Source organism: Ceratocystis lukuohia (assembly GCF_044167205.1).
Source record: "Ceratocystis lukuohia strain C4212 chromosome Unknown Supercontig3_pilon, whole genome shotgun sequence".
Taxonomy (NCBI): Eukaryota; Fungi; Ascomycota; class Sordariomycetes; order Microascales; family Ceratocystidaceae; genus Ceratocystis; species Ceratocystis lukuohia.
In genome coordinates, this window is record NW_027263522.1 from 1,361,350 (window position 1) to 1,383,721 (window position 22,372).

The 22,372-nt window shown below is 49.6% G+C and overlaps 6 protein-coding genes across 6 annotated transcripts; 3 read left to right on the forward strand and 3 right to left on the reverse strand.

Annotated features, from left to right (window-relative positions):
- Nucleotides 1–302: 302 nt before the first annotated feature.
- Nucleotides 303–3,427, reverse strand: HOO65_030361 (transcription factor cmr1; the record flags this gene model as incomplete). The annotated part of the gene is made up of 2 exons (XM_071001843.1): nucleotides 303–3,230; nucleotides 3,269–3,427. 2 exons carry the CDS (start codon nucleotides 3,425–3,427, stop codon nucleotides 303–305), a joined length of 3,087 nt encoding a protein of 1,028 aa, XP_070860040.1.
- An 8,380-nt stretch (nucleotides 3,428–11,807) lies between these two features.
- HOO65_030362 (DUF92 domain protein) lies at nucleotides 11,808–12,998 on the forward strand (the record flags this gene model as incomplete). Its single annotated transcript, XM_071002257.1, has 3 exons — nucleotides 11,808–11,849; nucleotides 12,096–12,141; nucleotides 12,202–12,998. The coding sequence occupies 3 exons, from the start codon at nucleotides 11,808–11,810 to the stop codon at nucleotides 12,996–12,998; spliced, it is 885 nt and encodes a 294-aa protein (XP_070860041.1).
- Nucleotides 12,999–13,431: 433 nt separating this feature from the next.
- On the forward strand, nucleotides 13,432–14,233 carry HOO65_030363 (phosphopantothenoylcysteine decarboxylase; the record flags this gene model as incomplete). Its single annotated transcript, XM_071002364.1, has 2 exons — nucleotides 13,432–13,771; nucleotides 13,917–14,233. The coding sequence occupies 2 exons, from the start codon at nucleotides 13,432–13,434 to the stop codon at nucleotides 14,231–14,233; spliced, it is 657 nt and encodes a 218-aa protein (XP_070860042.1).
- Nucleotides 14,234–14,464: 231 nt separating this feature from the next.
- Nucleotides 14,465–15,854, reverse strand: HOO65_030364 (caspase domain-containing protein; the record flags this gene model as incomplete). Its single annotated transcript, XM_071002200.1, has 3 exons — nucleotides 14,465–15,099; nucleotides 15,182–15,526; nucleotides 15,599–15,854. 3 exons carry the CDS (start codon nucleotides 15,852–15,854, stop codon nucleotides 14,465–14,467), a joined length of 1,236 nt encoding a protein of 411 aa, XP_070860043.1.
- A 1,805-nt stretch (nucleotides 15,855–17,659) lies between these two features.
- Nucleotides 17,660–18,277, forward strand: HOO65_030365 (Prolyl tripeptidyl peptidase; the record flags this gene model as incomplete). Its single annotated transcript, XM_071000385.1, has 1 exon — nucleotides 17,660–18,277. One exon carries the CDS (start codon nucleotides 17,660–17,662, stop codon nucleotides 18,275–18,277), a length of 618 nt encoding a protein of 205 aa, XP_070860044.1.
- A 295-nt stretch (nucleotides 18,278–18,572) lies between these two features.
- On the reverse strand, nucleotides 18,573–19,160 carry HOO65_030366 (MFS multidrug transporter; the record flags this gene model as incomplete). The annotated part of the gene is made up of 1 exon (XM_071000386.1): nucleotides 18,573–19,160. One exon carries the CDS (start codon nucleotides 19,158–19,160, stop codon nucleotides 18,573–18,575), a length of 588 nt encoding a protein of 195 aa, XP_070860045.1.
- Between the last annotated feature and the right edge of the window lie 3,212 nt (nucleotides 19,161–22,372).

Consider the following 22,372-nt stretch of genomic DNA (forward strand, 5'->3'; position numbering starts at 1 on the left):
CTGTCTCTCTTCACCTGCTTGGCTGCTCGCATGTTCGCTCTTTAGCTTTCTCCTTGCTCGTATTTTTGGGCTTGGCTCGTCGGATTTAGGGTTTCGTGCGCCTACATATCCGCGCTGCAGATTCTTCATGTCTGTACATATTGCTGACTTATCTCATGTTGGTCTCACTTCGCAATACACACTTGATTGCATGTCGCGGTATCGTAGGAAAGCTTGGAAAAGAAAACGGCTAGGTCGATAGACATAGTATAGACTCTAGATCTCTAACCTAACCCTATTACATTATGTAGTCTATGTTCTTGTTACGCCAGGTCCACCATAGCGTTGCACACCCAGTTCCCGTCCAAAGTTTCCAGTTTTCTTTTCAGCCCATCACCGATTCTTGTGCTCAACCCTTCATTAATAAGCATCATACCGTAGCCAAGAATCTCCGATGGTTGGTCGAGTGCAATGTTACTGCCGCTTTTGCTGCTCAGTAAAGGCACTCCCTCACCTGCACGCAGGTACCCAGCCATGGCATCTTCAGGTAGTATCTGGTCAATGCATATACCAGACACAGGGCCGGACACAGGACCAGAAATAGGGCCAGAGACGGAGCCAGATGCCGCCGAGACGAGAGACACAGAAGGCGACGTCATGCTCGACTGCGGAGAGAGCTGCGACCCCGGCGATCCAGATCCGGCGGATGCAGACCCGGGAGCAGCCATGGGCGACGACGAGCTCGCCTGTGCTTGCGTTTGAAATGAGCTTCCCTTTTTAGAGGTCATAGCATCGGCCCAGAGAATAAGTATCGCTCGATACACTGCTGCCGACCACCATGCTGGCCTTTGAGCAAGGTCCATAGCCCGCACCAGCCGCAGAACCTGTCCGCAGTGCACTACCGCTTCGCCACGGTTGAAGATACACTGCTTGTGGCACAGGCTTGGATTCCAGAGTCCCGGCCCCATCCCGTCTTTGCGCGCTAGCTTCTCGATTTCGGCAAAGTTGGTGACTGAGTTGAGATAGATCAGATGGTAAAGCACCAGGCTGGCCTTGACGGCATCGTCGGCTGGCTGGGCTGTAAAAACAGAAACAGCCAGATGGTACCACTTCTGCAGCAGATTCTGCACCTCATCTAACCGTGCCAATGCGCTCTCCTGGGCCGCACAGCTTGCGCGTGGCCATGTTGACGCTGCTGTGGCATCGGAAAAGCAGGTAAGCAGCTGACTCACGTGGCCTAGCGTGCTTTGTAGAGGGTGAAGCAGTAGGCGCAAATGCAGCGGTGTCAGGGGACTTTGCCTGCTTGATATGTTGTCATGGAGAAAGTCCTGGAACAGGTCATACAACGAGCAGGGAGAAGCCAAAGCACCAGCAGATATCTCTTGATCACTAGGCGTCCTCTTGGGCTGCGAGTTGTTTTGCATCTCCAAGGCCCACTGCTCCGCAGACTTGGCTAACCACACTGACTCTGGAGCGGGCATGTAGCAGCGCAGATCAGTGGTAGCTAGCATAGGACTGGCGTCGTGGAAAAGAGCAAGCTCCTGATCCATCATCACCCAGTTGTAAGCTAGCCGGCTCCGCAGTTCTGTCTGCTGCCACGCCTGCCACTGCTGCTCCACAGTATTTCCGCATGCATTGCTCCCGCCGTTAACATTGCTTCCGATACTGCCAATGCTTGTGCGGCTAGGCAGAGACGGAGACGCCGGCTCTAGCATACCAGCATGGCGCAACATTGAGAGATACATGCCGCGCTGTCCCATGGCAATATCCATGAGCCACTTGTCGCCACTCCATGCCCCCAGAACGGTGAAGAGCAGCGCACCTTGCAAAGCCACAGGATTAGCAGAAAATTCAACATTCTTCTCAATCGTATCGAATAGCGAGATGCGGCAGATCTCGGTCAGCCCAGCCGACAAAAAGCGGGCTTGGGCCAGTGGTACTGCAGCAGCGCCCTGAGCAATCATCAGAAGCACTAGCAGGGTCGATGACTGGTTGGAAAACACCATATCGTTTACGTCAAGACACCCGCCCATCACCAGAGGAAGATAGCTAGCCATGCTTCGCACGTGGCCCTGCAGAAAATGCTGCAAGATATTGTTGGGCGGTAGCATAACTAGATTGAAGTTCGCTGGGCTTGGCTGACCGGGCTGCTTGGTTTGCTCAACCACACTACCGCGGTGAATGTCCAGAGCCTTGTGCAGAAATGACTGGGTGATGGCTAGCATCCGGTCGCGTGTGCCCTGGGAAAGGGGCGCTACTACCGTAGCCGTAGCCGACAGGCTGTCGCCACCTAGGGACTTGTCTAGCGCTGCCCAGCTGCTGTCGCCGCCATTAAGGCGATGCTCTAGACACTCTAGATGCACAATAGCAGTGCGTGGGCAATCGGCGGAGTATGTCGGTGGATTGCAGCGTGCCAGCGGCCAAGCACTCTCGGCGGAAATAACAACGCTAAACTCAGAGATGGACTCGGCTGCGGAAGAATTTGGACCTATGGATGAAGATGTGGCGGCCGCACCCGTAGCCGGCGCCATTGCCGGCTCAATCGCCGACTTGAAGTGGCTGTCAAATTCGTTGGCAAACACAGTGCTGCTGCCTCGCGTATGGATTGAAGCGCTGGACGACGAGCCGTCATTTATAGACTCGCTGGACATCGACAGGTCGTCGATATTGTTGAAGCAGGGCATCGGGATGTCAGGCCGTGACAGAATCATGCCACTGCCGTTGTCATACAACATATCCAGCGAGTACTCTTGCGGCCATTGTAGAAAGTCGGGATATGGCACGGTCGAGGAAGCAAATGTGCCCGGGTTGATCTGCATAAAGTCATCTATAAGTGGCGGAGAGGGCAGCTTTGGACTGAGTTGCTGCTTGCTGGTCTTTGGTGATTGGCTCTCTGCTGCTAAGATGCCGCTAGGCGATTCATTAACCTGAGCATGTGAGCCTTGGTGCTGCTGGCGCTGGCGCTGGTCTGTGTTCATCCCATCGACATCGAGAAACACCATTTGGGTCATCTGGGTTTGCACTTGAGCCTGAGCCTGGGCCTGGGCCTGGGCCTGGGCCTGGGCCTGGGCCTGAACTTGGGCTTGGACTTGTGCTTGAGCCTGTGCCTGGGCCTGCGCAAAAGCATTGCTCATGACCGTGGTCTGAGCCGCCCGGACCGCAGCCTTGGACGACCGACGGGCGAAGCGGGCAGCGCATGGCAGGTTCTTATCGGTACAGCGAGAGCAGGGAACGCGCTTGTCACAGCCAGTCTTGGCATTGGCGCAGTTCTGGCAGGCAATTGGCGTACGACCAGTGATGCTAGGAATTCCGGTGGGAGACGGATCCAATGGATCCCGCACTTCATGGTAGGTGGTGTGATGTCGTTGGAGGAGGTCTCTAGGAGGGGAAGTGTTAGTAGAAAGGGATCATGGAAGAAGGGAGAGGGGTGGAGGCATGAAGGGGACATGATGGTGCATACCGGCGGGTAAACGAAAGATGGCAGCCACTACAGCGGTGAGGCTTCACGTTGGTGTCTTGAAGGCAGGTTAGTCAGGGCCAAAGCGGAAGCGAGAGCGAGAAGCCAAGCCGGGCCGGGCCGGGTCGGCTAACAAAACTTACGGCTAGGAATGTGTCGTTCTAAATGTTCTTTTCGTGTAAAGGATTTGCCGCAGTATGCACAGAAGACGGGCATTTTCTCGGGCTAGTAGATGGAGGGAGAGAGAGGAAGAGGCGAGGGTGGGGAAGGGGGTAGAGAGGGAAGAAAAGCCTTGACACTAGAAGAGAAGCGAGAGTGGAAGCGAGAAGGATGAGAAAAGACTAATAGAGGACGACGACGATGACGAGGGGAGGTTGATGGAGGGGCAAATATGGGAGTAGGAAAACGAAGTGGAAGAGAGGGGGGGGAGGAAGGGGGGGGAGGGAGAGAAGAAGCAGAGAATGGATATAATCAAGAATTAAAGGTATATATCTACAAAGAACAAACAAGATTCAAGAACAAGTTAAGGCGGAGACAAAGGAGACCAAGAGTGGCAGCAGAAAAGAATAAGATGCAGTGACAGGGCGTCTGGATATATTATATGTACGTGCATGTAGTCAGCATCAAAACAGCGCAACAAGGTAACGGATGGTATAAACAAAAGTACTTGGGCTGTCTGGGTCTCTGTATGTCTGATGGCTGGCTGGCTGGCTGGCTGGCTGGCTGGCTGGCTGGCTAGCTGGCACAGTGTATCCCGTGTTCGTATGGCAGAGATGTGTATGATGTGAGTGAAAGCATGTATCCCTATAGTGGTTTGGTCTTGACTTGGGAGACAATCTAGCAGAGAGAAAAAAGAAACGCAGGAGAAGGATAGAGGCCTAACAGAGACATAACAAGACAATATGGGAGAAAAAGAAAAGAAACGCAGAAGAGGAGGCCTGTCTGACCCTTAAAAGAGGGGGAGAGAAGGAAAGATACCGGCAACTTTGTTTACCCTGGCAGAGGCAGAGACAGAGCCAGTAAATGAAAAGGCAAGCGAGAGAAAGAGAAAAATAGAACCACAGCTTACGCGCATCAGACAACTCAGACACCACACGAGCTCGGCGGCAAAAGTAAGGGAGGGAGAAAGAGAAGCCAGGGCAATAAGAGAAAGACCAGGACTAGAGCAATGTTCAGAGAGAGAGAGAGAGAGAGAGTGTGTGTGTGTGTGTGTGTGTGTGTGTCTGTGTGTGTGTGCATTGCAGCATTTGGGGGAAGGCTGACAGGGCTCATATAAGATGAGACAGTACGGCTCTCCATTCTGGTGCTTTTGGTTTTGTTTTGTATTGTGTTGGCATGAGAAATTTCACACTAACAAGAGTCCAAGACAGCAGTCAAGACAAAGGTCGAGACATACAAAGCCAAGGCCTGAAGAGTAAGAGGGTGTGTGTAGGGGGAGGCGCCTTGGCTGCCCCCCCCCCCCCCCCCAATGTTCCACTGTCTATAGCGATCTACAGCCGTGAAATGCGCTTTTAGACAAAGGGCGAACGGGCAGCGAGAAGGGGATAGGTTTGCAGGCGGCAACTGGGGGACTGGCTGGGCGAGTCCCATGTCCATGGGGCAGGGCAAGCAGACAAGTTTCGAACTAGAGCTGTGCCTGACCACGACAACAAAAGAAAGTATTTTGTGTGCACGACCACTGCCCGTCAGTTCATTGCTGTACATGGACAGACTGAGACTTGATGATGGAGATCAGGCAGCTGGAAAAAGCAGGAAAGGGAAAGAGAGAGATGTGCAGATGCAGTACAGCGTAGTATGCATGCATGCTGTGTGTTTGCTGCTGCTGTGATATGGACGAGAGCAGTCCTGGAGAGACAACGAAAGAGAGTCGGAAAGATGGGCGGCGAGAGACGAGAGCAGAGACAAGAAGCATCTCAGAAAGGCTGCAAGCCAAGGCAAGGGCTCGGAGACAAGCTTAGAGCACGGGTCGCATCGTTGATTGGCAATGGGCAGCAGGAGTTTGCCTCTAATAGACTGGCGAAAGCAAGCAAGCGTGCATGAACAAAGAAGAAGCCAGCCCCACGCTTGCACCAAAGCTCTATTGCTCTACGTGCCCTGTGCTTATGCCAATGGATGCAGACACAGGGCACAGACACACACCCCATCTTCTCGTTTTCCCTCTCTCTCCAAGACCAAGACTGCCTGCTGCTCCCCAACCTTGCGGTCTGGTCTCTCTCCTGCTTTCACTGCTACTATAGCTTGCTCTTCCCTTGCCACCTAACTCAACTGCGCAAAACGACAGGCAAGCCAAGGAAAGCGAGTGGAGTGTCGAGGGCTAGCTGAAGCCAGGCAGAGGGCGGGCCGTTGTTGCATGGAAAAGTTTTTTGTAAATGTATTTTTTAAAAAAAATTTGCAATTATATTTTTATTTTTTTATTTTTTTTTAATTTTTAATTTTTAATTTTTATATTTTCATTTTTATACTTTTATATTTTTTAATTCCTTAATTCTGTTCTTCTTTTTTCTCTTAGCTGCATCTGCCGTGCCGAGTTTGGCGTCCAAGACACTGCAAGACTAAGTGCTGGGTACCCTCGTATAGACGGTCTGCAACCCTAAGACCAACCCTAGTGCATCGTCTACTGTGTAACCAGGGCTTGCCTCTGCTCCTGATCTGACCTCTATACGAGCTTTAGTTGTCTTTTTTTTTTCTTATTTTTCTTCCTCCTGTTGTAATACGGCTTCTTTTACGTTATTTTCTCATCTTTTATTCTCGCCTCTGAGCCTCAACTGACCGCCGAGGGTCCCGCTCGCTTCTACAGAAAGGATTGCCGCGGTTGGGGAGGGGGGGTCGTAGGCCATAGTGACCGGGCAAAATAGATGGGAAGCATTATCATTATACTAAGCGAGCCTCTCTTTTTGATTTTAACTTATTTCTTCTGGCCCATGACTACCACTGATCCTTATTTGATACTAAACTGTCCTATCTTAGAACTTATCTTACTACAACCTCACCTTGACTGACACGAGACGCTGACCTTAGCATGCTGTCCTTTACTCTATATTTGGAAGGCCAGGGGGCGAGGACAGCAGCAGCTAATGAATGACTGGCCGTCTCTTCATTTTATCGTCGTATTTCTTTTCTTGTCTTATTAACCACATTTTATCGCAATTTATTGTCGCCGTTTTCCTTCCTTTTTTCCTATTTCCCTTCGTTTCTTATTTCTTATTTCTCCTCCACCATCTTCTCACCCTGCTTCTCCTCTTTCTCTCTCGGGCTGCCATCATCTGTATCTGGCCAAAGCCCTGCTGCCTTCTTCTCCCTGTAACCATGGATGCTTGACTCCAACCATGCAAAGGCTCCGGCTGGTTACATTGCATATTGGTCCAAATACTAATACTATGAGAACAGATTGCAGGCCCTCGTCGGATAAAAGAAAGAAATCAAAACAAAAAGAGGAAGAAGGAAGAAGGAAGGCAAAGCAAACAACTGATCCTTAATGCTCCCTTCCCTCCACCCCTCCACCCTGCCCTGCAGACAGGGCTCCAAGGATGCCGCCCAGGGACTGAGCCAGAAGTGTAAGAAGGGCGAGAGCCCGAGATAGGAGCTCGTCCAGCATACCTAGACGCCCAATAGTGTTACAAACAGGCAATCCATTTGCAATAGGCGCAGAGAAACTCAAACCCACCCGCTTTGCTATCAACATCAACCTCCCCTCCATAGAGCTCATGTGCCCTGTGTCTCCCCCCCCCATCCCTCTATCCTATCCCCTATCCCTGGCCTGCCCATCTTCGGCAGCACAGACCTACAAGCAGACAACGGGCAGACACACAGACAATATACAATGCACAACGCTTTATTGTCCTCGAACTAACTTTGTGCAACCAAACCAAACCCAAACAAACACTCGCCCACATCGCATTCTGTCTTGACGCCTGCATTGCATTGGCCTCTTCTTTGCTGCTGGCTTGGTCTGGTCTTCTGGCCTGGTGGTCTGGAACCGTTCTCAGACCTTCTACCCGCCTCCCTCTTCTTTTCCTCCTTGTCCTATCAAAGAAATAAAGACACAGCCTTCAGCTATATGTCACGTGTCCACCCGAAGTATCTAGGCCGTGTGGGTGGTGTGTGACTATGTATTGGTTTGTCAGTTTGCATGTGCGTTATTAATTTGCTCGTGCTGTATAGCTAAGCTTGTAAGTATACACTCGAAGGCAGCCACGTTTGTCTCACCTACAGCTCTGCCTCTCTGTGTCTCTATTTTTCTGGCTCTCCTTAGCTCTCTCGATTTCTGCATGTTTCTCTTGTTTGCCTTTCCTTGGCTCACCCTGTGTCTCACAGTAATCTTCTTCCTTCTTTCTTCTTTTTCTTCTTCTTGTTCTTTCTTCTGTTGCCTCTGCTCGCGCAAACCCTCGTCATTTACGCAGAGACAATTGAGAAACAGGACGAGAGAAGAGAAACAGACAATATGGCGCCTTCTATAGCCTGGCTCCTGGGCTCGCCCGCTAACAGAACGCGCTCCCCTGTTTTTTGTGCTTTGTCTTTTTTCTTTGCCCTTTGTCCCTTGTCTTTCTATTACTCTGTCTGTCTGTCTGTCTGTCTGTCTGTCTGTCTGTCTGTCTGTCTGCTTGTCTGTCTGCTTGTCTGCTTGTCTGTCTGTCTGTCTGTCTGCTTGTCTCTCCCCTGCCCCTCCCCCTTCCCCTCTTCCGTTCCTCGTTTCTCTCCTCTATTCTATCCATATCTATGCCAGCCCAATCCAACGATAGCGCAGCCCAACCCACTAGAAACCTGGCAAGACGCTCCTAGAGAATAAATCGTACGTCGTGGATACTACTATTACAAGCACATATGCACATAGACACTAGCTATCCACCGCTAAGACTGATGTCTGACTGGCTAAATGACTGGCGACCCGCCTGGAGGATGCAATGGCCTTGTCTATGCATAACCATCATAGCCATGCATCCTGGTGGTATAGTAGTATACTGTCATTTCCATCCTCTCGCTTTCACTCTTTCGCTTTCATCATTCACCCCACCTAGAACTGTGATGCCTGCTTGCATCCACCTGTGCTTCATCTTGTGCTTCATCTGTTCTGCGCCCAGCCCTGGAGCTGAGAAAACCAAGCCCTGCCTCACCAAGTAAAGTACCCGGCCTTGGGGCCACAAGCACAGCAGCATCAGCATCAGCATCAGCATCAGCATCAGCATCAGCCTCGCCTTTTCTTTCTTTCTTCCTTTCCTTCCTTCTTTCTTTTTTTATCTTGTCCCTCAATGCCCTCTGATCATTGCCGTTTGCCCTCGACTCATACTGGGAGATAATGTACACTCACCACCTCTCTGCTTATCTCTTCTACCACAAGCGCAAACAGGTGGAGAACTTGTCTCTCCTTACCTTTACCCAACCAACCTTTTATCGCCATATCCGTTACCCGCCATCCCCATTGTTAGACCGCAATTCTCGTGCATGGCTTTTGCTTCAGGCGCTCTGCAACGCACCGCATTGAGGTCTAGTCTATACGGAGCCAGCCTCCTTCTCTGCCTTCCTCGTGTCTCCTTGCTTTTGGTCCACCTCTTCTATGGCCTCCCTTTGTCTTTTCTCTTCTTTGCCCTGCTCCGGCCTATGCTCTATATGACTGATAATTCCTATCCTGACGCTTCCTAGGACGTCTTTGATTCTATCAGAGTCCCCTCCAGCGGGCTATTATTTCCTGCATGGCGTCTTGAAACCTTGGCGTCTTCAACCATCATGGCAGGCTGCAAATTCCCCTTATCAGTTGGTTAACGCTTTGCATTTTCCTCTTAACGTATGCACGTACCTATACAGCGAGGCGCGCGGGGATCGCTGCCGCTACTCTAGTGCTGCAGCGTAGCAGCAATCTTTCTCAAAAACCCTGATATTCTCAACAAAATTTCGGTGTATGGACTAGCCGCGGCTAGAGAGCCCAGATCTCTCTCTCTCTCTCCCCCCCCCCCCCCCCCCATGTTCAACAAAAGGAAAGTTAATAAGTCAGTATACGTACAATCAGCAGGTTCGTCCTCCCCTTTCGTACTCTCATAGCTCAAATGCAAACAAGAAAACAAAAGTAGTCTAGCACAAGAACTCCCAAAGCCAAGTTCGTGTCTTGACCAAAGAGTCGGAACAAGGTCTTGGGCACACCCTCTCTCTTTCTCCAAGACATGCAGGTAATACCGCAGACCGCCTATTGGCACTAGGCAAAGAAGCAAAGGGAAAGAAAGGTAGAAATGTGTGTTTTTAGTCGTTCAGTCAAAGCAATAAGCCTAGGTCATAATAGTAGCAGTAGTAAGAGAAACAAACAGGTTTTCTCGTTTTTGCTTTCGTCCTCCACCTGGTCGACTTGTTTTGACTTCATTCTCTCAAGTTAGAGTCTTCTCACCTATACTGTGCATATCAGACACCTTACTTACACTATTAACATTCCGCTATGCTACTTATGTATACCCCCACTGAAGACTTAATAACATGTGCACCAGAGTTGCAGTCAAAGCCCGAGGCGGAGGCGGAGGCGGAGCCCAAGATTCTAGCGTCATTCATTCAGCCAGAATCATATGGAATGACAAATCAGTGGTGAGAGAAGCGCCACTTTGCTTTTTGCTTGGAGCGCAGATTTTCTTGCTCGCTATCTTGGTTCTCCTGTTATCCCTTTCATTGGATCTCCTCGTCTCCTTCTTGTTGGCTCTAAGCGTGTGAAACACATGTGTCTCTTGGTTATCTGCCCAGGCCAAGCAAGGGCATGCTTGCTCATCAGAGTAGAAGACTGGTCTAGGTCCTTCCATTTTCTTTTTCTCTTTTTCGTTGGCTTTTTTCTGTTCCCAGGAGATAAGACTGCTAGTATAAACCAAGGAGCAAAAAAGTAAGTAGGAATAGCTCGGATCTCAGGCACCAGCCAAACATTGCTGTAACCAATTAATTAGAAGTTGGGCTGCTAGCCGGCCGATACGCTTCTGTCTTCAGATGGAACACAGCAATATCAGACTGTAGTAAGACTCCCCCTAAAGAGGCCACCTTCAGCGCCGCCCTGCAGTCTTTTGTATATCAAATTGACCGTGCCCTACCATTTGACTTTCAACCTATAGCCTGGGCCTGTTGAGGTGGTGTTTGTAAGGCCACCCAGACTGATTGGACTGGACAATTAATGGCATTGACTGGTTGGAAAGCAAAGTACTGACACCTGTAACCTAGCCTGCAAGATCGACACGGCGAGCTTCACGGCTTGGGCTGAGAGCTGAAAATATGCACAGCTATACCTCTATTTGCTATTGATCCTCAACTTGCACATCGGCAGCCCTTCGGACCTCCGTTAGCATTCATTCATTCTTCGTCAGGTTGAGCCATGCGCTTGGGAGCAAACTGTGTATAGGCCGAGGATGGGAGAGCATGCGGGAGAGTTGTGGAGAGCGTCGTGGAATTTGCTGAGCCGCATCTTATGTTACAAGTAAACTAGGCCTGTAGCTTGCAGAGCTATCCGTCTCATTGTGCCAATAGGCTCGTGCAAACGGCTAGTCTATTAGTTAACAAGCACACCATCAAGCCATCAATCGTACGCAAGATGCACATCGTATGCAGCCAAGGAAAGTAAGTCCATAGTCCTATAACGAAAATCCAACGGTTAGAAATTATTACTCATCGTGTCCAAGGTGGCCAACTCAAACAAACCAAGACTTGTCCAAAAATGTGAAGACTTAAATCCAGACCTATGCACAGGGTTGTTCCCCGCCGAGAGCGCTAGATGACGTCAAGGATCTTGTAAAGAAATCTTTCACATAGCTTGCCAAGGCTATGAAAAAAGATCTTTTTCGTTTTTTTATTTTCCAAAATGTAATGCATCAACATTCTCAATCTCCCAACAGCTTGCAAATTAGATGCATGCATGGTCTTCAACGTTTTTACCTCGCTTCTCAGAGATACGCGCTTCTCACGTGATCTGGCGAATCTTGCTGACATCATCAAAAATCCGTTCGTGACTGTGTGTGCGTGTATGTGTCTACCCGTATTTTACTTGCTCTAGCTTGTGTTCTTTCCAAAGCTCAGAGCCTGCCTACCCAATTTGGAAGCCCCAGCCCTAATCAAAGAAAGCAAATGATCCAATAATCGCATCATCACATCACTATCACATTACTCCTTCACACTGTCACATTTCACAGTCAGCTTCAGCAGGCGCCAGAACGACCGACGTGTTCTCAAAGGCAAGGCAAGGCTGAGCCCTAAGAAACCACCCATCCACCCTGTTGTCTGGATCTAGAACCCGCAGATTTTGAGTACCCCTCTGACTCTGACGTCGTCTTGTCTTCTCGGATTTTTCTTTCTTTGTTGTTTTTTTCATCCTTGTTTCCGCTTCACTCTATTTGTCACTAGAGAGCATCAATCATCCGCCACAATGTATCTTGGCATAGCTGTACCTATTGTTGCCATTTTAATGGTGAGGGCACACGCACATAAGTCACTAACCCCAAGTGGTATTGTCGCTTCCATAGTTACAGCGCTTGCACATGCTTATCATCCGTGGAATCTTCCTTTTGTCCTGCTATGCGTTTTCTATCTGCTCGGTAATAGGGCTACTAAGGTACTCACTGTTCGCTTTTTGCCCCTTCGCTTTTTCGCTTTTTCAGACAACTGATATAACAGCCAGGTCAAACATGACGTCAAAGCTACTCTTACTCTCCAGTCCACAGGCACTTCAGGCGGCGAGGGTCCCCGCACTCATGTCCAAGGTATGTGTTGCATATGAGTGTGTTAACAATTCGTCAATTAACCCTGATTTCTACGCCTAGTTTTTGCCAACTCCCTGGTAGCAACAGTCTTCACTATCCTTCACACCTACCAGCTGAAGCAGCGTGAGGAAAGCCTACTGGACCCTGATGCCACAAGCCCCCAGGGCCATCTCTGCTACAACTGGCCTGGAGATCTCCTCATCGTCGGTATCATTGCCAACTATGCCGTTGTCACCGCCGACACGCTCGGGTCCGAGCTTGGCATCCTGTCCAAATCAGAGCCCCGTCTGATCACTTCGTTCCTGCGACGCAAGGTGCCTCCCGGCACTAACGGCGGTGTCTCACTGGTTGGCCTGGCTGCTGGATTTCTCGGATCCATGGCTGTTGTCGGCACGGCCATGTTCTTCCTGCCCCTCTGCAGCCAATCTACCGGCTTTCCCTGGACTTTCCGCAACCGCGGCTTATTCATGTGGGGCCTTTCATTCTGGGGTGTTCTTGGTAGCCTTGTAGACAGTCTCCTTGGAGCTGTCTTCCAGCGTACTGTTGCTGATGCACGCACCGGGAAGGTCATTGAAGGCGAGGGTGGCGTTCGCGTCCCCGTGACAGGTGATGCCCCAGTTTCTCCCAGCAAGGACGCTAATTCCGAGCCGTCTACTGATGGCCGCTATGATGCCAAGAACAAGCATCGGACGCCAAGCTACGGCACTGGAAAGCCATCCAGGATCGCCATCTCTGGTTTTGATCTTCTTGACAACAACGATGTTAACTTTTTGATGGCTCTCATGATGAGCGTTGGTGCGATGGCTGTGGCGGCCTGGATTTGGGAGGTTCCTCTGAGTAGCGCTCTTGTCCCTTAAGGTTAGAAAATAGGGTTAGACTGGGGTTAATACCATGATGACTGATGTAAAAAAACTCGTTATCTGTTGCGAATAATTATTATTTTACATTGATCACACCAGTATTTGTCCGTGGCTAACTTTATCCTAATCGTAGACAACTGGACATTTGGCCGTTAATTAACTTGTTGACACTTGATGTAGCCCCATTTTTCATGCTACTGGTGATTAGATTAGTAAGGCGATCAGGGCAACTAGGCGTATGACAAGTGAATGACTGCACTGCTCAACCTGTGCATCATAATATAGGCCAACGTCTTACACTGACATTTGATTACCACCCAACAGCCAACCAACTACCTTATTCCAACTAACTTGTAACTTGGCCACCAGCGTCCCCCGGATTTCTGGCCTTACCTTGCCTCGCCTGGCCTCGCCCCGCTACGTTCCTACCATGGTGCACGATCCCGCCCTGTCAGGCGAGCATCCCGCCGACGACCTAACGCAGGCAGTCAATGACGGCAAGACCCATCTGATTATTGCATGTTCGGGATCTGTGGCAACGATTAAGCTGCCGCTGATCCTCGCGGCACTCGGAAAATACCAGCAGCTTTCAATCCGTGTCGTTATGACTAATGCATCGCGGCATTTCCTAAGCGGCCAGGCTGAGGAACAGCCAACGCTCCACCAGGTGCGCGCGATGCGAAATGTAGACGGAATCTACGGTGATGAGGACGAATGGGTTGTGCCGTGGTCGCGGGGCAAGGCTATTCTTCATATTGAGTTGCGCAGATGTACGTGCCTATAGTGTTTTCCCCCACACTTTATTATAACAGGAAAAGAGAGCAGCTATCCTTTGTGTATGATGGATGGCTTAACACAGCAGCTAACTTTTCGTCTTCCCTCTCCTCGTCGTAGGGGCCCATCTCATGCTTATAGCCCCGCTGAGCCTCAACACGCTAGCCAAGCTTGCCAACGGCCTCAGCGACAACCTTCTAACTTCGATCGTGAGGGCATGGGACCAGGCTAAAACTATACTAGTGGCGCCGGCAGGTAACACGGCCATGTGGAACCACCCGGTGACCGCACGCCAGCTGGCTATCTTGGATGAGTGGCCATGGTTCGAGATATATCGGCCCCAGGAGGGCGTGCTGGCCTGCGGTGATGCTGGTGACGGCAAGATGAAGGAGTGGAGTGAGTTGGTGGAGATTGTAGAGATGAGGCTTGGTCTTGGGCCGTGGGGGCCTGCCTGGTGAAGGGGAAGGTTGGATATGAGAGGTGAGAGGTGAGAGGCGAGAGAGGCACTTTGGCCTGAATATTTATGGCTCATATTTTGCGCGTTGGTTGGCTGACACCAGGTCAGGTTGTATAGTATATAAAAAAGAAAACTACGGACGTAACTAAAAATTCTACGGCGCATAACATTTAATTTATGCAACGCTATCATTCAATGGACCCGACAAATTTGACCAAAACAGAATGGGATGTTACATGATAAACAGCAAATTCGTATCCATAGGGTGACTCGACGATAGTTGTGGCAATTGCGAGTACTTGGACTGTAGCAGCTCACGAATACTGTTCAACAACTGCACGTAGCTCTGTTTGGGGTTTTGGGTCAGTGCTGTGATAAAGGCCCATGACATGGCGCCGGTGGCCTGCGAGTTGATGGTAGCATCGGCTGAAGTCTGCGAGTCCTTACTGCCCGACCACATGATGACGTCCGCTGGCGACGTCTTGGTGCGGATAGTCTTTTTGTACGCATCGTCGCCCGTGGTTGCCTTTTTGGCAAGCTTAAATAGCGAGCTAGCAACTTTGCCAATATCACCGCGTGCATACGCCGAGACGGCTGACATCAGACCCTGGCCGGCTTCCTTGGCCAGATTGGGTTCCTTGAGTACGCCCTTGGTGCTGTAGATGTACGGAAGGTCGAGAGCCGAGCCGCTGTGGCACGAGTCGAAAATAGCAGTTAGGCGCACACCCGCAGGCAGAGAGCGGACCATGATGTGGTGCATCTGGTCGTCAACAATGTGGCCATTGGTCTTGAAGTCGACGGGGTAGATGACTTCGTCGTAGCCGTCGTCTTCATCACCATCAAGATCCTTTGTCTGACCTCCATGACCTACGATAGTTTAAAGCAAGCGGACAGTTAGCAGGCTAGACTTTGGCTGTAGACTGATGAGTTTTTTTTTTTTTTAACTCACCCGAATAATGGAAAAACAAGGAATCATTTGCTTTGGCGCCAGCGACTAGCCAGCTCATGGCTCGCAGGATGTTGGCCTTGGTCGGCTGGCCCATGGGGTTTGTTTGGTTGTCGGTTAGGATAACCATGTCTTCGCGGCGGTAGCCCTGGCGCTCTATTAAGAAACGCGATACATTGTTGACATCGTTGATACAGCCACGTAAAGCAGCCTGGGTGCCCACATAGTTGATGCCGATCAACAGGGCTTTGCGCGACCCGGTGCAGTTACTGTATTGGAATGAATAGTCGGAGGGGGCACCATGGCCAAATTGCTGGAAGCCTTGAGGAGGCGGGGGCGGGGCGTGTGCTAGATGAAGTAGAATAGGAACAGGTTAGCTAGAGGATCGCAGCAAGGTACTTGGCGGTCAGCGAGTCTTACAGTAGCCGCCTCCTTGACGCGGTTGTTGCTGGGGGGTGGGTAGCTGTGTTGCTGTGGAGGCTGCTGGTAGCCATGATGTTGCGGCGGCGGGTACTGCGGGTACCCCTGGGGGGCGGTTGCTGGTATTGGGGCTGGGGCGGGGGGTAGCCCTGCGGAGGATATCCGCCTTGTGGGGGATAGTAGCCCCCTGGCGGTGGAGGTTGATGACCGTAACCTCCTGGTGGTGGAGGCTGATGCCCGTAGCCGCCGGGGCCATAGCCTTGGCCGGGATAGCCAGACATGTCGGAGCTCAAGCGAAGCGATGCAAGGGAATAGGAGGGAGCAGTGGATGCGGGGTGCCACAAAAGGGAATAGAGTGTAGCGTTCGTTATTGGTATGGGTAATGGTAAACGTGCTCAGCGGTTGTTGCGGATCCCATGCAAACAAGAGAAATCCGTGGGGAAAATGGCGATGGTTCGATTACTGAGCGGGGGGCGGGGATTGGAGGAGGGGCTGTGGTTTTAGCGTGTATGGAGAGAGAGCAAGGAGAAGTAGTTGAGCTATAGCGATTTGCGTGGTGATTGCAGATGCAGGGCTAAGCAGCGAGTCGAGAACTTTGGCAACAATTTCGGTACAACGCGATTTCTAGTTGACCTTTAGACTGCAGGGAAAGAAATACTTGGAAGAGAGGAAAAAAATTAAACGAAGAAAAGGTTCCCAATCAAAAATGCTTCAAGGACCTAAAATTGAGTGCGATTGAAACAAGGCCTAAGCACGGATAACAGTGCGCCTTATTCACTAAAACTAAGGGTAGCAAGAGCAAGGATCACAAGGACTACAACAACGACACCAATTAACAGGAAATTTCGACGACTAACGTCATCAAGTCCCATGGAGAGCCCATGGCAGCAAGGCTTAGCAACATATTCAGCCTCACCGCCGGCATAGATCAGAGCCTATCCTTGGAAGCTGTCAGCTGTTAGTGTGCATAGCCTGTCACCATAACGGCTACTAGCAGGTGACCCTAGGCATCCACGATAAAAACGCCTATGCACCTGACGACTTTCATCTCGTAATGTCAGCCAGACGAGTGCAGTGCCGCCAGTCCATGGAGATCCCATCGTCTGGCTTGGAGACATCGACGCAGCTTAGGGTTTGTAAGCCCTAAGATATCAGCCATGACGCCGACCCCGATCCGTTCGGGGTTGAAGAGATGCCGAGAAAAGTCAGAAAGAAATCTAGATTTAAATCAACAATTCCAAAGCTTTTTCGCGTTAGTCTCCGCAATACGAGCCCTAGAAGGGAAGCATTGTCAGCTTGCACAGCATGGGGGTTGGATTTTAGCTAGATCCGTCGTCCCATCATCCCATCATCGAGCTTGCCGGGTGACTTTACTTAGTTTTATTTAGCTGCCGTCACAGCTGGCTCTGACAGTTAATTCCCCGGGCTGTGCGGGGAGGGCTTATTATGCATGTAGCTAAAGTTTGGCCGTTTCCCTCTAGTGGCAAATCTTGTCTGAACGACTTCTTTTACGGCTTCAAGCTAACTCGTAGCGAGGGAGAGAGAGGGCGCTAACGCATTCACTTAACTTCTTACAATGAAGATTTTGAAGCGTTAGCCCTATTCCAGTTCTTTATTATCCTGTAGCATGTGCAGCGAGGGCAAATGTACTAATTAGTTTGCAATTTGGTGATGGATTTGCAGGCGCAAACTAAAGAAAGGCAGTTGCCTGCTGGGTATAAAGTTCAGGCACTGGTCCTGCCTGTTTTGTTGCCCTGTTTCCTGCTTCTGTTGGCATTCCGATTACAGTAAGACCGGTTTATTGCACATACTCACAACAAAACTCGCATTCTTTATGTGCATTGGAGAATCTTAACGTCCATTCTTACTTGGATCAATCCGCACTTGTTATTGTTTACTTCTGTCCGGCCGCTTGTTGTTATAGTATATCAGATCCGTTACTCCGCTTCTCCCTGTTCATCAGAACTTCATTATTGCTGTACAGGCACATACACCGAGACGCCTCAACCAATACTTTCTTATACAGCATCTCTCATACCTTCCTACACATATTTTGTCATCATGCTCTTGCTGCCTGCTGTTTTTGCCGCTCTGGCTATGGCCGCGTCTATCCCTAAGCGGGATGTGACAACCACCACTCTTTCTACTGGTGTTCGCTTCAAAGCCCATGTGGTCTCTGGCCCGGAATACCTGTCACAAGAGGTCAACAACTTATACTTGAGTGGCCTCCACGTCGGTGCCGGCTACAACATTGCCGGCTTCACAGACTTCGGTACAATCTTCTACCAGAACGCCTCGGACGAAACCGCAGCTGGCACTGTCTTCATCAGCTCGTGGCCGCCGCTCAACATCAACTTCTATCCGCAGACCATGGAAAACAGCCTCGTCATGATCAGCGCTGGCCAACCCAACGCCGATGTGGTGGTGAAGGAAGACAACGGCGCCCTCTCGTTAACGCCCGTTACCTGGGCTGCTTGCTACGAGCCTCTCGAGTACTACGATGGCGGAATTTATCTTGTGCTCAAGAACTACAATGTTTCGACGGCGGTGCCTGCCGAGTGCGGCGTTCTCGATATTCTCCCATTCTGCGCTGAGTTGCCGCCTTTCCCTGATCAGGTGGAAAGTCTAGATCTCAACTTACAGCCTCAGAGCGTTCCCTGCTATGTTGACTCTGCCTAGAAAAAGAGTCCAGAGGGCTATGCTGAGAACTATATCACAGGCGAGTTAATAAGGTATACCTGCTTCTGAGCGGTTAGCTACGCACATGGCGTACTGAACAGACTCAAAGTGCTCGAAACACTAGTCACTTGGGTGTAATACGATTTGCTTCTGGTTGTCTGCGTTTGTGTATTCATAGTTTTGATATTCGTAGATCGATGTTGCTAACTAGTGATGCAACGACTAATGGAAATATTAACTAATATACCTCTTATCACACGTATATGTCTCTTTCCCAGTGGATTTTTCTATCCCCTCACTCGAAGTGCGTTCCCACGTGATGCGAAACTGCCTGCTCATCTCCTTCAAACACAAGACAGACAGGACACACACTCGGCTTTGTCTTCTCTGCTGCGCTGCTCGCGGGCGCCTCATCTCCTCGGTTAGTGCTTTGTAGGGCATCCGTAACATATCCCCGCTGGCTCTGCCCAAACTGTCCTGCCCCACCCCTGCCCCTGCCCTTGCCTCTCCCCTTTGCTGGGCGTATATACGCATCTAGTCCGATCTCCGTAGCCGGGGCCCCCGTATCCCCAGCCAGATCCAAACCAGAGCCATGCCTGACATCACGCCCACGCCCGCCCCGGCGTGCAGCAGCGCCAAAATCCCCCGGCTCTGCAGGTGTTGGTGGCTCATCACCTCGTACCTGAGCCTCGGATGCTAGCGACTTGACACGGCCGACGCGGCCGTCGGCAAGCCGCACTTTTATCCCCCGAGGATGGTTCCCGCGTGTTAGCACGTCTTGGATAACGCCAGCGACAGTGCGGCCGGTGGGCTGGTCGACTTTTAGCACAATGTTGACCAAGGCGCCTCGCACGACTTGATTGATCCCTGGGACAGATGGCATTTTCAGAGCGCAGAAGACTTTTCTTTTTTGGCGGTTTTATTTTGGTTGTCTCGGAACTTTTCTATGCTGCTATGGATGATCAGTTAGTAAATTATGAAATGGCACTCAGCTATTATCATGAAAAAAAAAAGATATTTATATACATCACGTGACTCCATAAGTATATCTTACAATGTACCCTAAGGGAGTTTTACAACCCCAAGGCCATGTCGTATTAGATATGCCTAAAATCTCATCTGGCAAAAGTCATTTTCATCATGAAGAAAAACTTACTGTGATGACAGTGTTTAGCCTCAGACGTAGGACAGATAGCTTTAACTGGGAAGACAAGTAAGCTTACTGCATGTATTGCCTCTCGTTTACCATCTCTATGCATGCATCACTCAAGTTGTAAGTGAGGAATTTTTGCGAAATCCCTCAGACTAGTGCCTGGGATATGGCCCACCACTGTTCGGATCTTACCTTACTAATGGAGACCTTTTAGACGCAGGCCCTACCTTCACATAGTGAGAAGCAGAGAATCCGAAATAGTCCCGCAGAGAGCCCGAGCCAGATATCCTGAGTGCTTCTACCTACAAGGCCTTCCATGCACTTCGATGCACTTGAACAGAAGCGGTAGAACGACTGACTGAATCTGGAGGTAGAATGTGTGCACAGGCTTGTAATATGAAGCTAAATAGCACCGCCTCGAAGTCCCAAATATTTGCGAGCCTTTATCAAAACTTCCTGTTCCCTTTGGCTCTACTTTGCTGTCACATGTGTGCGGTGAATATCACCAACAAGACCAATCATCGTGAAGCGGCAAAGTGGGGCCGATGTTACACACGCCAATTCTTTAGATGGTGTATTCGGTCTATAAAGGTCAGAATGTTGGCAACCTTAGAGACTTTTTCCTGTCTCACCACATGCCAATTTGAGTCAGAGCAGGGGCTTTTTTGCTTGGTGTGTAGTATGAAGAGAAAACTAAAGTATTGTTAGTGATGTGTGCTTGTTGTGCCCCACTAGATAGAGTGAATCATTTGTGTTGCATGTACTCAATAATCCCGCACACCTCTTTCACCTGCATCTTGAACGAGCCGTCAGTAATGTGCTAACTAAGCTTAGTTTCTCGCGTAGCTTGGGCTTCAAGACTTCTCTTCAGCCTATTAGATAGAGTGTTTTGATTCATTTGACTAGCCAAAGGTCGGCAAAATCAAAGCTAGTAGAAATAGCAAGCTAGACTGTGTGTAACCATTGGATAATGTATCAATCAATGCCTATACATGGCATGGGCTGTAGTAGGGTTGAGCTATTGTCAAGATCACAAGATGGGCTATCAAGATGGCGCAAGGACTTGCTTCTTTAGTGAGAGAATCATTCGGCTATATACTTGAGTCTTATTGTACTGTATATTGGAAAACTTACTATCATTGGCCTCTTTTCAGCGTGTCTCAGTGATGCTGTATATTCGGGCCTTGCCCGCTGCCACTAAGCCTCTTGAAGCACAAATTTCGTGTAGGCTCTACTATCTGTTGTCCTCTGTGATCTTTTGGCTCGCTTCTCGCACCATTAGTATGCACGTGGCTTTTTTTGCCATGCTCTAGTGTTATATCTCCCTTCTTTCAACTTTGCGCCGCTGCATACTAACCGCCAACCATCAGCTCTTGTATGCATGATGGCTAGGCGAGGTAATCTTGGAGGTGACAGTAAGAGTGGAAGGGGAATCTCTACCGGAATGACTTCCCATGTTGGGCAGCACGGAAGAGTAGAGTCGGCTTTGCCAGCACTTCACACATTCAACTACCAACACTAAAAGCTCTCAGCTAGATGATATTTGACAGCGTCATGTACATGTAGGGATTTGTGAATGGCAACCAAGGGCACATTAGAGCCTCTATTTCCCCCCAAGAAGCACACCACCCTACCCTAGTGCGTCAGCAAGAAAACAATATGATTCAGGGTATACATAAAGCTGCCCTATCTTATCACCCGCGCTGGAAACTAACAGCTGGCTTGCCTCATCAACGTCATTAAATCATAGACGTGGATTTCTTATCATCTGTGACTTTTTCCCTATTTATAGGATGGGGAAACAACCAACGCGCAAGTGAACAAAACGTGCCCTAGGGGCAATATCCTGTACTGCACTACTGTCCTGAGACTTAGAAGCAAGACATGCAGGAGCTCTCCCCGTTTATCTCTACCATCTATAGTGAGTTTATCTAGGCTGAGCCAAAGCTCGAGCTGAAGCCACGCACCTCCCTGTTCCGAATCAATACCAAGAATTCTTCGTCCGCTCTGACCCTCGTGTATCTAGATAGTCTTTATAACCTGCTGAGGGATAGCTTTTTAGAAGGACATCCTTTATTACTCACCTCCACTCTTTTGCTTCTTTGTCCCTCGCCTCTAGAAAAGCGAAGCATTAACGATAGCTTATAGGCAGTTGACTCCCTTACAACTGTAGTACAGCCCTGGCAGTATCCTACTTTTCAATCCAGGCTCTTTTTACCTTCTTCCTTCAACCATACACTACGTACGATCATGCCACGGGTACATATCCTGTTCCCACTGCCTAAATCTATTATAAATTAACGACTAATAATTCCCTCCTATCTTCATGGCTCATACCAATCCGGACTCTACCGATCCATCTATGCAGACATCTTCTCCTGCACCTACTGTAATCATATGAGCTACTTCTGAGTCTCTAATCAGCACTTCATCTCCTATACTACCCTAGCTGCTACAATGGCCTCTTACCATCATACCACCAAGACTCTTGCCAGTGCACTACTCAATGCGAATAATTTCACTTTTCTGACTACAGAAACATAGACTAGATATATCTGCCATCACATCTCTAGAACTTTCTCCCTTCTGCCTATCATTTGTAATTAATCTATCCTGCATTCCTATAAGTCCCTTTATATTTCCAGCATTAAATTCTACGCTATATCTTCTGTGATTTTAGGTGCAGACACTCAAGTTGTCTAGGTCTGCATCATCTAGTAGTCTTGCCAGTAAAACCTCCATACCCTAGTATCTTTTACCTCTACTATTAGCCAATATTCAGAGATGGCTACCGTCGCAATGCTCACTATCACTATTGCTACTTTGTCTTTCCTAGAACTGCTTGGTATTTCTAGGACTGCATCAATGCAGCGTCCGCCCTCTTTTATTGCTACTACAGAGACTTCTTCATCTGTCTGTATACCTTCCTCTTCTCTGCTTCT